Source organism: Microcaecilia unicolor, chromosome 1, assembly GCF_901765095.1.
Source record: "Microcaecilia unicolor chromosome 1, aMicUni1.1, whole genome shotgun sequence".
NCBI lineage: Eukaryota > Metazoa > Chordata > Amphibia > Gymnophiona > Siphonopidae > Microcaecilia > Microcaecilia unicolor.
The window spans coordinates 671679066-671693997 of record NC_044031.1 but is presented as its reverse complement, the minus strand read 5'-3'; the positions used below and the strand labels follow the sequence as shown (position 1 = coordinate 671693997).

Below are 14932 nucleotides of genomic sequence, written 5' to 3'. Positions count from 1 at the left end.
CCTTCGCAATCAAATCCATCACATTCTCCGATCCCCTCACATCCCTCCCACCCACGGGGTAAAGAAAAAACATGAAACCTTCTACCCCTCTCCCTCTGAAACCTGCCACCAAACTTTCCACCCTACCCACCCATCTCACAAACACTAGTTCCAACCCAAGCTAAAAACCAATGCTACTCCACCACCTTTTCCCCCTACCCAAATCACCCTGCAGACACATTTCAACCAGTATCACTTTCTTTCTCTCCCCCACCCATATCTCAGTAACTCTGAAAAAATCAAAACTATGTTGAACAATATGTTCTGCAGTTTCTAACCCCTTCCTTCCAACTGACCAGAAGTTAACTAAACCCCTCTCACCCTCTCCCAAACAAACCCTTCCTCTCTTCTTCTCTCCCCTTCCATCACTACTAAATATAAAACCCTTCTCCTCTTTCCTCCCTGAATGCTCCACAGGCTTCCATAAATCCCATGATCCACACAAATTTGAACAACACCAGTCTCTACCCCAATCGTAACATTCCTCAGCCCCCAACAAACATGCTCATTCCAATCTCGTCACCTCCCTTCCCAATCTTGCCACTTACTCCCTCACCCCCAACACAGCCAGACAAGACAGCAAAAACCTCAAAAGTCTAACAAATCCTAAAACAGGTATATTACGAAAGCACGAATAAACCTGGTAGACTGCTGGCTCATAAATTAAGAAAGATGAGAGCAGATAGACACATCCTGAGAGCGAAAGATGAGAAGGGAACTATGCTACATACATCAGGTCGGATCAGAGAGCGCTTTGCTCAATGCTATGAATCTCTGTATAGAGAGGATGCTGCTGTACAGACAGGGGAAATTGATAATTACTTAAAGGAGAGGGGTCTCTCGGTCTTGTCAGAACAGCAGAAGCGAGAACTCGAAGCCCCAGTGCAGGTGGACGAGGTGCTCCAGGTCATTAAAACACTATCGACAGGGAAGGTGCCGGGATTAGACGGCTTTAGGAACGAGTTCTTCAAGACATTTGGGGGACTGTTGGCGCCATATTTGGCGCTGATTATCAATTCAGTGAGGGACGGAGCTTCCCTTCCTAAGACTATGATGGAGGCCTGGGTGGCGGGTTATACCAAAACCAGGCAAGGACAAAACTGAATGTGCATCATACCGCCCCATCTCGATACTGAACACTGACGTAAAATATTAGCAAAGGTGTTGGCAAACCGTCTGGGTAAGGAGCTCCCTCATCTGATCCATCCAGATCAGGTGGGCTTTGTGGCTAAACATCAGACAGGGGATAATGTAAGAAGAACTTTGGACCTATTGTACACAGCACAGGTGAAGACCAGACCATTGGTGTTGTTAGGGTTAGATGCAGAAAAGGCCTTCGACCGGATCCATTGGGGATACTTGGACAAGGTCTTACAAAGAGTGGGGACAGGTCAGTACTATCGGTCCTGGATTCAAGCATTCTACGCGACACCACAGGCATGTGTAAGAGTCAATGGTGGGAACTCCGGGGCTTTTTTGTTGGATCAGGGTACTCGGCAGGGATGCCCATTGTCCCCCCTCTTATTTGCATTGGCGATGGAACCTTTGGTGGAGGCTATTCGGGAGAACATTGACATTGCTGGAGTACAGGTGGGAGCACAAGAACACAAAATAGCATTATTTGCAGATGATGTTCTCTTGTCTTTGACTAAGCCACTGGTCTCCCTTCCAAATGTAATGAGAGTGATAGAAGGGTACGCTAAGGTCTCTGGATACAAACTGAATGCTAGTAAATTGGCTGGCCTGGCTGTGGGAGTGCAACCGGGGGTTGATGGAAACATTGAAGGCATCCTTTCCCTTTAAGTGGGAGGACCGGGATTTAGGATATTTGGGAGTGCACATTCCTAGGAATCTGTCTGACCTTTTTACTGTTAATTATCCGAGTCTTAAGAAAGAGATACAAAAAGACCTGGATCGATGGATGTCAATGGGGTTATCATGGTTGGGGCAAATCGCTGTAATTAAAATGAATGTTTTACCCCGGCTTCTGTACCTATTCCAAGTACTCCCTATGCGCTTGACCAGATCCTTCTTATCTGGTCTGCAAGAAAACTTGATCATGTTTTGTTTGGAATGGGAAAAGACCGCGTTTACCCCGATCGTTGTCATATAAGAGTAAACGTGACGGGGGTTTAGAGGTCCCTAACCTGTTCTGTTACTACAGTGCGGCACAGTCTAAAGCGGCGATCGAGTGGTTTCGCGGAGAGGACCACAAAACGTGGGTCCATATTGAGCAAGCACTGGTGGGCTCTCGCAAATTAGGACATTTGATGTGGCTTGCTGGAAAATATAGAGGACAGGTGGATAAATTCCCACCCACAGTGCAGGCTACCTTTTACTATTGGGACCTTATGTTTAGGGAGCATCAACCTCCTGTATCAGGTCTGGCGCCAATAGTGGATAATCTGATGTTTGAGCCGGGAGTGGGGAACACCATCTTTTGTAGATGGGCAGAAGCTGGATTAGACATGTGGGGGCAGCTGCATGTGGGAACAGACATGATACCTTACGACACACTAGTGAAAGACTACGGAATTAGAGCTGGTGACCGTTATGCCTACTTGTAACTACAACATTTTATGCTGGGGTCTGTTTATTTAGGATGCATGAGCAGAGAGATACACCCTCTGGAGGAGATGTGTGTGGCTTCTCGAAGTATGAGAGGAATGATAATGACTTTGTATGCATATTTGGTAGCACAACTTAAACCTTCCACCTTGCATCGAGTGAATTGGGAGCAGGAACTACAGTTTACTTTGTCAGAGGCAGGCTGGTTGAAATTAGAGAGAGGGATATTGAAGTCCTCTATGGCAGTAGTTATAAAGGAAAGCGCTATTAAAGTCTTCTATAGGTGGTATCTTACACCGACGCGACTGCACCGTATGTATGCTAACGTGCCGCGAGATTGTTGGAGGAAATGTGGAGGAGTGGAGTCGATGGGACATATCTGGTGGTCCTGCCCTAAGGCACAAGCCTATTGGAAGGGAGTACACTCATGACTACAGGTTTGGGTGGGAAAGTCTGTACAGTGGCATCCTTTGACCTTTTTGTTGGGACAGAGGCCGGAGGGTCTTACCTTAAACCAGTGGCTTCTGGTGAGGGGATCCTTACATGTAGCTCGCATCAATCTGGCAAAGAACTGGAAAGTGTCATTGGTCCCTCAATAGCGGGATGGATTACAAAAGTGAAATACATTTGTGAGATGGAGAGACTGACGGCTGTGAAAAGGAAAGCTCTGCCTAACTGGGAAAAGATCTGGGGGCCTTTTGTGAAAGTGTGTCCTGGATAAAAGGTGAACGGTTTGGAAGGGGAGAGGGGGGTAGTTGGAGGGGTGGGGGGTAGGGATCTAGGAGGGAAGGGAGGTTTTTGAGGGGAGGGGGGGTAGGTAGGTTATGGGAGGATACTCACAAATAAAATCGAAAAATATGAAGTATAATCTGTATTTGAATAGGCATTGCAAATTTTCTTGTGCATTCTTTGTTATGTATTTGGCACAATGTTATGTGTACTTATTCTGTTTTGTACTGAGGCAGTGTTGAGTACGCTATGTTCAGCATTAACAATGTTCAATAAAGACTTCTAAAAATTAAAAAAAAAAAGTCTAACAAATCAAATCTCAAAGTTCTTTAAAAAGTCCATCTTATAACTCTTAATGTCTCTCTGACAGCCCCTTTGAAAGCTAGCAAATTAGCTTGTCCTATTGATGCACCTTTTCGGAATGACTTGCTATAAACATCTGGTACTTTCATTTATCCTCCCCCCTCCTGGAAGTTATATCAGCAGCTATAGGCACTCCAAAGGCACAGGACTGGGATAAACAAGGCTGAACCACTCCTGTCTCCTTCACAACCAGGAAGCTAAGCCGTGACCAAATATTTCTGAATATTTTTTATCTGATTTGGAAGACTCCTGGGCCTTGATGAAGGTGTTATGACTGCTGAAACATCAAACAGCTGGATTTATTATTTATTTATTTGTTACATTTGAACCCCACATTTTCCCACCTATTTGCAGGCTCAATGTGGCTTACATAGTACCGAGAAGGCGTTCGCCATTTCGGTTGATAACAAATACAAGGTTATATTGTGGTCGAATGAGATCGGTGTGTATCAGGCACCATGATGGTCGAAGGGGATGAAGATTGTATATTGTCCAGTACGATCATTGGTTATGTGGTGTTGCTGGGTGTGGGGAATTATGGTGGGCCAGTGGGGTAAACCTTTTTGAAGAGGTTGGTTTTTAGTGATTTCCTGAAGTTTAGATGGTTGCGGATTGTTTTCACAGCTTTTGGGAGTCCATTCCATAGTTGTGCGCTTATGTAGGAGAAGCAGGATGCGTAATTGTTTTGTATTTAAGTCCTTTGCAATTTGGGTAATGTAGGTTTAGGTATGATAGTGATGATCTGATTCTGTTTCTGGTTGGTAGGACTATGAGGTCTATCATATAGCCTGGGACTATGCCGTAGATAATCTTGTGGACCAAGGTGCAGATTTTGAAGAAGATCCGTTCTTTGATTGGGAGCCAATGCAGCTTTTCTCGAAGGGGTTTTGCACTTTCGAATCGTGTTTTACCAAATATCAGTCTGGCTGCTGTCTTTTGGGCGGTTTGGAGTTTTTTTGTGAGCTGTTCTTTGCATCCCGCATAAATTCCGTTGCAGTAATCTGCATGGCTTAGGACCATTGACTGTATTAGGTTTCGGAAGATTTCTCTTGGGAAGAAAGGTTTTACTCGTTTAAGTTTCCACACTGAATAGAACATTTTCTTTATTACGGAGTTTACTTGGATCTCAAGGGTAAAGTTATGGTTGATTGTGATGCCGAGTATTTTTAGGCTATCTGAGGTAGGGAGAGTGTGTCCTGGGGTGTTTAGGGTTGTAGGTTTGTACTTGTTGAGAAGAGAGGATGAGGCAGTGTGTTTTTTCAGTGTTCAGTTTCAGTTGGAATGAGTTTGCCCAGGAGTTCATGATGTTTAGGGCATCATTATTTATTTATTTTCTGTATTTGTATCCCACATTTTCCCACCTCTTTGCAGGATCAATGTGGCTTACATTATGCCGTAGTGGCGATTGCCATTTCCGGAATGAGAAGTATAGAATATTATTGCAATTAAAGTACAGAAAATATAAAGTAAATTAGAAGAAAATAGATAAGCAATTCATTTCAGTTATTTGAAATCATTGGTAATGTATAATGTTCAATAATAACAATGTGATTAAAGTAATCAAAAAAAATTGTTCAATGTTAACTTATTCTGGTAAAGTTCTGATGTCAAGTTTTTTATGAAGGATCCTTTTGATAAGTCATTGATTTCATTGGTTATTTCTGTTAAGTCATGTCTGAAGGGAATGTAGATTGTAACGTCATCTGCATAGATGAATGGGTTGAGGCCTATAGGGACTTTGCCAGTGGGATCATCATTATATTGAAGAGTATTGGTGATAGTGGTGATCCTTGAGGTACTCCGCAGGCTGCTTTCCATGGTGGTGATATGTTTGAGTTTGATTTTACTTGGTATGTCCTGGTGGTTAAAAAGCCCTTGATCCAGTTAAGTACATTTCCATCAATCCCAAAGTGGAAAAGGAGTCTTAGTAATATATTGTGGTTTACCATGTCAAATGCGCTCGACATGTCGAATTGGAGGAGAAGTATGCTTTTTTTGCCTGTGGCTATTTCTTGCTTGAATTTGGCAAGGAGAGGGACTAGGACAGTTTCGGTACTATGGTGGGGGCGAAATCCTGATAGTGAGTCATGTAACATTGAGAACTTATCAATGCATTCCGTAAGCTGTTTGGTCACCAAGCTTTCCATCAGTTTGACTACTAGTGGGATGGACGCAACTGTACGGTAATTATCGTTTGTGTTTTTCTTAGGGTCTTTTGGTAATGGGGTGAGTAGGATGTTACCATAAACCTCGGGGAAGAGACCTTGTTGTAAGATGAAGTTTAGGTGGGATGTGAGGTCAGTTAAGGTGGGATGTGAGGTCAGTTATGAAATGCCCGGGGGCGGATTTAAGTAGATGACTGGGGCATATATCTAGTTTGCAGTGAGTATTGGCAAACCTATGAGTTGCTTGTGTAACTGATTCAGTGGTGAGGAGGATTGATGGTGTTGGGCCATTATTGACTTTTGTGAATGCACCTCTGAATGGACAACTTCTGAGCAAATCATTATAATAGAAGATAAGCACTCATGAGATAATTCTTTAAAGAGGGTGCTAACACGTAGTTGCCAAGAACATGCATAAATGACCAGAACACACTCATATATATTTGTGTGTGTGTGTGTGCAAATACCAATATTCTATAAAATGGCACCTAAATATGATGGTGCATAGTTTGAAGGTAGGCATACACATGAAAGGAGTATAGAATACTATGATTTATATAGTTTTTAAATATTTTTTCATATGGTACATACAACATTTCAGTAGTTGATTCTGCCTAAATTATATGCATTTGTCTGTACTGCTATGTTAATATTCTTTAAGGAAAATAGACACCAATGTAACGCCCATTTTTAAAAAAGGTTCAGGGGAGAACCGGGAAATTATAGACTGGTGAGTCGGATGTCGGTGCCAGGGTAAAATGGTAGAGGCTATTATTAAAAACAAAATTACAGAGCACTTCCGAGGACATGGATTACTGAGACCGAGTCAGCACGGCTTTTGTGTGGGGAAATCTTGCCTGACCAATTTACTTCAATTCTTTGAAGGAGTAAACAAACATGTGGACAAAGGGAAGCCGGTTGATATTGTATATTTGGATTTTCAAATGGCGTTTGACAAGGTACCTCATGAAAGGCTACAGAGGAAATTGGAGGGTCATGGGATAGGAGGAAAAGTCCTATTGTGGATTAAAAACTGGTTGAAGGATAGGAAACAGAGAGTGGGGTTAAATGGGCAGTATTCACAATGGAGAAGGGTAGTTAGTGGGGTTCCTCAGGGGTCTGTGCTAGGATCGCTGCTTTTTAATATATTTATAAATGATTTAGAGATGGGAGTAACTAGCGAGGTAATTAAATTTGCTGATGACACAAAGTTATTCAAAGTCGTTAACTCGCGACAGGATTGTGAAAAATTACAGAAGGACCTTAAGAGACTGGGAGACTTGGCGGCTAGATGGCAGATGACGTTTAATGTGAGCAAGTGCAAGGTGATGCATGTGGGAAAAAAGAACCCGAATTATAGCTACGTCATGCAAGGTTCCACGTTAGGAGTTACGGACAAAGAAAGGGATCTGGGTGTCGTCGTCGATAATACACTGAAACCTTCTGCTCAGTGTGCTGCTGTGGCTCGGAAAGCGAATAGAATGTTGGGCATTATTAGGAAAGGTATGGAAAACAGGTGTGAGGATGTGCCGTTATATCGCTCCATGGTGCGACCGCACCTTGAGTATTGTGTTCAATTCTGGTCGCCGCATCTCAAAAAAGATATAGTGGAATTGGAAAAGGTACAGCGAAGGGCGACTAAAATGATAGCGGGGATGGGACAACTTCCCTATGAAGAAAGACTAAGGAGGCTAGGGCTTTTCAGCTTGGAGAAGAGACGGCTGAGAGGAGACATGATAGAGGTATATAAAATAATGAGTGGAGTGGAACAGGTGGATGTGAAGCGTCTGTTCACGTTTTCCAAAAATACTAGGATTAGGGGGCATGCGATGAAACTACAGTGAAGTAAATTTAAAACAAATCGGAGAAAATGTTTCTTCACCCAACACGTAATTAAACTCTGGAATTCGTTGCCGGAGAACGTGGTGAAGGCGGTTATAGCTTGGCAGAGTTTAAAAAGGGGTTAGACGGTTTCCTAAAGGACAAGTCCATAAACCGCTACTAAATGGACTTGGGAAAAATCCACAATTCCAGGAATAACATGTATAGAATGTACATTTAGGAAGCTTGCCAGGTGCCCTTGGCCTGGATTGGCTGCTGTCGTGGACAGGATGCTGGGCTCGATGGACCCTTGGTCTTTTCCCAGTGTGGCATTATGTATGTACTTACTAGTAAAAAAGGCCCGTTTCTGACACAAATGAAACGGGCGCTAGCAAGGTTTTCCTTGGAGTGTGTATGTTTGGGAGAGTGTATGTGAGAGTGACTGTTTGAGAGTCAGAGTGAAAGTGTGAGTGTGTGAGAGAGAGAGTGAGTCTGGGTGTGAGTGTGTTTGTGAGAGAGTGTGTGTGAGAATGAGAGTGTGTGCAAGTGTGTATGTGAGACACAGTGTGAGAGAGAGTGTGTGTGTGTGGGCAAGAGAGAGAGTGTGTGTGAGACACAGATTCTCTGTGAGAGTGAGTGTATGACACCAAGCGAGTGTGTGAGTGACTGTGTGGCACATAGAGAGTGAATGTGATACAGTGTGAGACAGAGTGTGTGAGAGTGAGAGTCAGAAAGACATTGTATATGAGAGAGAGAGTGTGAGCCGTGCCCTCCCAATCCATGGCCATCTGTCCCCTGCCCCCTCCATTCATCCTTTTCCAGCAATTCCCCTCTGTCCCTGAGCCCTGCCCTCCCAATCCATGGCCATCCATGTTTGTCTGTCACCTGCCCCCTCCATTCATCCCTATCCAGCATTTCCCCTCTCTGCCTGAGGCCTGCCCTGCAATCCATATCCATCCATGCCCATCTGTCCCCTCCATTCATCCCTATGCAGCAATTCCCCTCTCCCTGAGTCCTGCCCTTCCAATCCATGCTCCTCTGTCACCTGGCCCCTCCATTTTTCCCTATCCAGCATTTCCCCTCTCTGCCTGAGGCCTGCTCTGCAATCCATATCCATCCATGCCCATCTGTCCCCTCCATTCATCCCTATCCAGCAATTCCCCTCTCCCTGACTCCTGCCCTTCCAATCCATGCCCATCCATGCTCATCTGTCACCTGGGCCCTCCATTTTTCCCTATCTAGCATTTCCCCTCTCTGCCTGAGGCCTGCTCTGCAATCCATATCCATCCATGCCCATCTGTCCCCTCCATTCATCCCTATGCAGCAATTCCCCTCTCCCTGAGTCCTGCCCTTCCAATCCATGCCCATCCATGCTCCTCTGTCACCTGGCCCCTCCATTTTTCCCTATCCAGCATTTCCCCTCTCTGCCTGAGGCCTGCTCTGCAATCCATATCCATCCATGCCCATCTGTCCCCTCCATTCATCCCTATCCAGCAATTCCCCTCTCCCTGACTCCTGCCCTTCCAATCCATGCCCATCCATGCTCATCTGTCACCTGGGCCCTCCATTTTTCCCTATCTAGCATTTCCCCTCTCTGCCTGAGGCCTGCTCTGCAATCCATATCCATCCATGCCCATCTGTCCCCTCCATTCATCCCTATGCAGCAATTCCCCTCTCCCTGAGTCCTGCCCTTCCAATCCATGCTCCTCTGTCACCTGGCCCCTCCATTTTTCCCTATCCAGCATTTCCCCTCTCTGCCTGAGGCCTGCTCTGCAATCCATATCCATCCATGCCCATCTGTCCCCTCCATTCATCCCTATCCAGCAATTCCCCTCTCCCTGAGTCCTGCCCTTCCAATCCATGCCCATCCATGCTCCTCTGTCACCTGGCCCCTCCATTTTTCCCTATCCAGCATTTCCCCTCTCTGCCTGAGGCCTGCTCTGCAATCCATATCCATCCATGCCCATCTGTCCCCTCCATTCATCCCTATCCAGCAATTCCCCTCTCCCTGAGTCCTGCCCTTCCAATCCATGCTCATCTGTCACCTGGCCCCTCCATTTTTCCCTATCCAGCAATTTCCCTCTCTCCCTGAGTCCTGCCCTCCCAATCCATGCCCATCCATGCTCCTCTGTCCCCTGCCCCCTCCATTCATCCATTTCCAGTAATTCCCCTCTCTCCCTGTGCCCTGTCCTCCTAATCCATACCCATCCATGCTCCTCTGTCCCCTGCCGCCTCCATTCATCCTTTTCCAGCAAGTCCCCTCTCGCCCTTCCATGACCCCCCCCCCCTCGCATCCATGCTACTCTCTCTCCCATGTCCCAGCCTGGCCCGCCCTCTTCTCCCCCCCCCCCCTTCGCATCCATGCCTCGCATCCATGCATCCCTTTTTTTTTTAATTATTCTTTTTAACTTTACCTCCGTGGCGGTTCGTGCAGCGAAGCGTCAGGGAAGGAGGCGGCGCTCCCGACGTCTAGCTTTCCCTTCGCTGTGTTCCGAAGGGAAGGCTAGACGTCGGGAGCGCTGCCTCCTTCCCTGACGTTTCGCTTCCCGATTTGTTTGTTTTTTTCGCGAGGGCGGGGCAGAGACGGCTGGCTGGCTTGAAGGCTTCACACCACGAATCCACGAACCCTACAGCTTCAGTGACGTCAGATGGCTTCAGGGCTTCACAGAACGTTGTCCTCATTAGAACGTTCACGGTGCGTTTTATTATATTAGATGTACTTTGCTTTATAACATAGACTCCTATTAGGTACCTAATTCTGCCTAAGCGCTATTCTGTAAATATGCACATATCTTATATAATGTGTATAACAGATGGGTGTACTTATAGTAGTCTGGGTAGAGTGTGGGTAAGATTCACGCTTACTCATGTAACTTATAGAGTATTAAAAGTTACGCACATATCTCTGGCATTTAGGTGTGAGCACTTAAACTAGATCTATGACTGGTGTAAGTGCTTTTGCATAAATTATCCCATATAATAATTCTCACCTCCAATGTTCAAATGTGTCTGGGACTGTGCCTCCCTCGGAGGTGGTCTGCTAGGCAGGCACGCACTGACGTCAGTGACAGCTGATACCAAAGCAAGGGGGGGACTCCTCCCCCTGTGTTACGGCCCACTGGACCCCCCTTCTGCGACCCTGTCGACCCCCCTTCTCGGCGAAAACCGTCCCCCTGTCGCCATCCAGTACCTGTGCTGACGGGGAACCCCAACCCCTGTCAGCCGAAGTCCTGTGCTGGCCTTCGCGATGTTGCTTCTTCAATGATCTTCGGTTCAAGTTCCTCTGCGTGCGTCTGACGTCAGACGCACGCAGAGGAACTTGAACACAAAATCACTGAAGAAGCACCGCCGCGAAGGCCAGTAAAGGACTTCGGCTGACGGGGGTTAGGGTTCCCCGTCAGCACAGGTACTGGACAGCGGCGGGGGATGGTTTTCGCCGAGAAGGGGGGGGGGGTCGACTGGGTCCCGGAAGGGGGGGGGTGAAAACGGAGGGATGGCAGAGTCTGGAACACTGAGGGAGGGTGGGGGATGGCCTTGCTAGCGCCCGTTTCCTTCCCTTTTGAAACGGGTATTTTTTACTAGCAGACATATATTTCACTTGTTATGCTTATCAAACATATAAACGGCGAGTGACCGTACTCACTCGCAAATGCGCAGTAGAGACTTCCCTGTCTGTCCCGCCCCGCGTCAATACGTGATGACGGGAGGGGCCGGACAGAGAGGGAAACTGCGCCGCCGAGGTTGCTACCCCTATCCCCCCCACTCGGAGTTGCCGCCGCCGCCGCCACCCCTCCACCCGGCCCGGGCCCTCTCTTCGCTTCTGAACTTACACATCCATTCGCCAAACGCAGCAACGCACATCAGCTGAGCTGCCCCTTCCTTCTCTGCCTGTGTCCCGCCCTTGCTGACGTTACGTCACAGGAGGGCGGGGCCACAGGCAGAGAAGGAAGGGCCCACGGCAGCTCAGCTGATGTGCCTTGCTGTGTTCGGCAAATGGATGTGTAAGTTCAGAAGCGAAGAGAGGGCCCGGGCCGGGTGGAGGGGTGGCAGCGGTGGCGGCGACTCCGAGGGGGGGGGGGGAGCGGTGGCGACCTCGCCGGGGGGGGGGGGGGGGGGGAAGGAAAACTCCAATACCAGCCCATTTTTATGGGCTCAACGGCTAGTATTCTATACAGGAAAGTAGAGTCTTGCTTTCCTTTGTAGAATTGTCACCATATAGGAGACATGTTATAAAATTTCTCTTAAATGACCATTTAATATACTGGACTTTTGATTTCTGGATTATTTACTTTGCTCATGAAATCATATAGAGCTATCAACACGTAATGCTAAAAAAATCCTCTAGAGACTTTCTTGTATTACACTTCCCTCAATGTAATAAAATGAAATATAAAACTATCTATAATGCTGGATTTTCATACCAGAGTACAACCAGATGGAACACTTTGTCCAAGCAACTCCATCAAACTGAAGATTATCTCATATTTCATAAACTATTGAAAACTCACTTGATAAGACCGATCTCTAACAATAGAAATAATTAATCTTCTAACTAAACCTGCAACAACAAAACTTTGTCCGTATTCACGTTCTATCCTATTTATTACAAACATGTTATATGATCTGGACTTCATATTATGCTGCTATTAGAAATTTTGTGTTTGTATATATATCTACTTTGTTCTATGTAATCAGAACGCCTTGTAAATTCTACATTTGTTATATTGTGTGTACATTGAATCCTATTTGAGATTATGTGGCCTATAAATGTCATAAAACAAATACATATTTTTTGGAACATGGGAATAATTATATAATGACTGAATGAAATATCTGAGGTGTATGACTGTAAAAGTTATGTGAATTTGGGCAATGCTGACTGTCTGAGGTTTGCACAATTGTAATTGATAGCATAGTCATACAAACAAATACTGATACCTCTCTATATGCATATCATTATAGTGATAATACAGTAAAAATAGCCCTGCCTTTTTATTTAATAAATGCTACTCTGTGGACTATTTTTTTGACTTCTATGTTTTGCTTTCTATTGGGAAGGCTACTATGCATGATCACGCTCAGAAAGTACCAGTCCTTAACAACAGAGAACTGGAACTGGCAGTGTCAAAAGAAGAATTTGAAAGCGAAGTAATGAAAAACTATGGGATAAAAAGTTCTATCCCTATGCTTCTGTTTTTAATTCTTACATAGAAACAGCATAATCTTTGTAAGTGTAGCAGCTTTATAGGTCATTGAGAAAACAAATTTTAGGGAGTTAGGTATCTTGTATGAAACTTATAAAAGAGCTGTTAAAAGGTGTTTTTATAACTCATTTTTGCACACTCCTTGTGCTAGTCCAACACAAGGTATCATTACTTCCTTGTAAGTGTGAAACAGAGAAGAAAATGGCAACCGTGTCAACGCAAGTGCAATTGAGAGAACAGGTAACACATTAATCAGTGCATTTATGTAGATTAAAAAAAATCTTTTCTCTTTAAAGTCTCTTGTCTATGTGGTATTCTTTGGTGGCTCTAGGGAACCACTGCTGGCCTGAAGGGTGCCTCCTCAAAGGTCCATCAGAGCTGTTTTTCAGTAGGGAGGAGCTACCATAGTAATCTTCCGTCTCTGTCCTTCCCTTCCATATTCACTCCTACCCAAAATTTGAGTGAAGCACCTCCATAGTGTGCCTACATTAACCCAAGTCCCGATGGATGGGGTTTCAAACCCACATTCTTTTTATCACACACACAATATTATGGCCCGAGTAAAGTGATTTTAGTGCTAGTATTTGTGAAATAAATACGGTACAAAACATATTTTTAATACTGGTTCCTCATTTGACAAATCTGTGCACTGGAAACATGTCCAGAGGTGAATGGGAAAGTTAGATTAAAAGTTCATGGATTTAGCACCCATTCAGTGAAGAAGTATTTCCTTGTCACTCCCTCCCCTCTTTAGCTTGGTCTAAATCATATACTCAGCTTACATCATCAACTGAAGAAAATTGCATTAGACTATTATTGCCATGGGTTATTGTTTTTAATGCAGATTTTACAGAAAATATAATTTGGGAACAGTGGACAATAAAAACTTACCTTGAAGTGACTGCAAAGGACAGGCGGCACATTCCATGTAACATTGATGCGGCATTCTGAAGAAAAGAAGCTATTTTGGGATTTTCATCTATAGGTCCTTGAACAGAGAGGAAGCAGCCACACAGTTTATCTAGAAGTCCTATATTCACCATATAGCTAGATGCAGGGGGGAAAAAAACATTGCAATACTATATTACATTAAGAAATAGAACCTTGCCAGTTTCAAGAAATTTTATAATAATCACATATCACTAATGTTATCGTAACACACTGTAACATAATAGCAAAAGACCATTTTTCCTATTCAGTTGGTCCACAATGCAGGGATATATCCCAGCAGTAGATATTTATGGGGGAATTCTATATATGGAGAATGTTATGTGCTACTGCCATGCTGAACTTTTGGTGTAGAAAAGCATTGTAACAGATGCAAGGCTCCGAAACTGGGTAGAAACATCAGTTCTGCATGAAATACTTCATTTCATTATTCTATAAAACATTTAGCCAGACTCTACTGAATATTGTAGTTGAAAAATGCAGCATGATATATATATATATATATATATATATATATATATAAAGATTTTTATGATTAAAAACAACAATAGCTTCACAAAACCTACAAAATGCAGACAACTAGAGGATTAAAATATGCTATAAAAAGCCCTCCCTCAGATTTATTGTTTTCTCTCATTCATAAACCACTAGGCTACAGCTTTGGCAGTGCCCTGGCAAGCACAGTGTTTCTTTTCACAGATTGTTCACTAACCTAATGTTTCCCAGCTAGCATGCCAAGGCACACTGGCATGCCATTAGACCTTTAGATATGCATGAGGTGTGCCAAGGAAAAGTCAACACTGAAACACATGTAGAAAATAATGGCAAATAAAGACCAGTCTGCCCATCCATACCATCTTCTATCTCTTCCTCTCCCTGATGCACAGATTCAAACCAGCACCTCACAGCAACAGGTGACATCAGTGGTGGCTTTTAAACTTGCAGGATCTTCTTTATGAGAATATATATAGTCACACATGCCTCTCCTTCCTGGCTAATGCATGAGACCCAGAATGTGGGAATTAATGGGCAGCTGATGGATATGAACATTCAAGTTCTACTCTGTGTAGCACATAGCACCATCGCCTCTTCTCA

At 44.6% G+C, this 14932-nt stretch overlaps 1 protein-coding gene across 1 annotated transcript in view; it reads right to left on the bottom strand.

The window, feature by feature from the left end:
• Positions 1-14932, bottom strand: part of SCAPER (S-phase cyclin A associated protein in the ER) — a 960370-nt gene that overhangs the window by 278154 nt on the left and 667284 nt on the right. Inside the window, 1 exon segment of the mRNA XM_030187331.1 lies at positions 13781-13936. Coding sequence (XP_030043191.1) covers positions 13781-13936 — 156 coding nt within the window.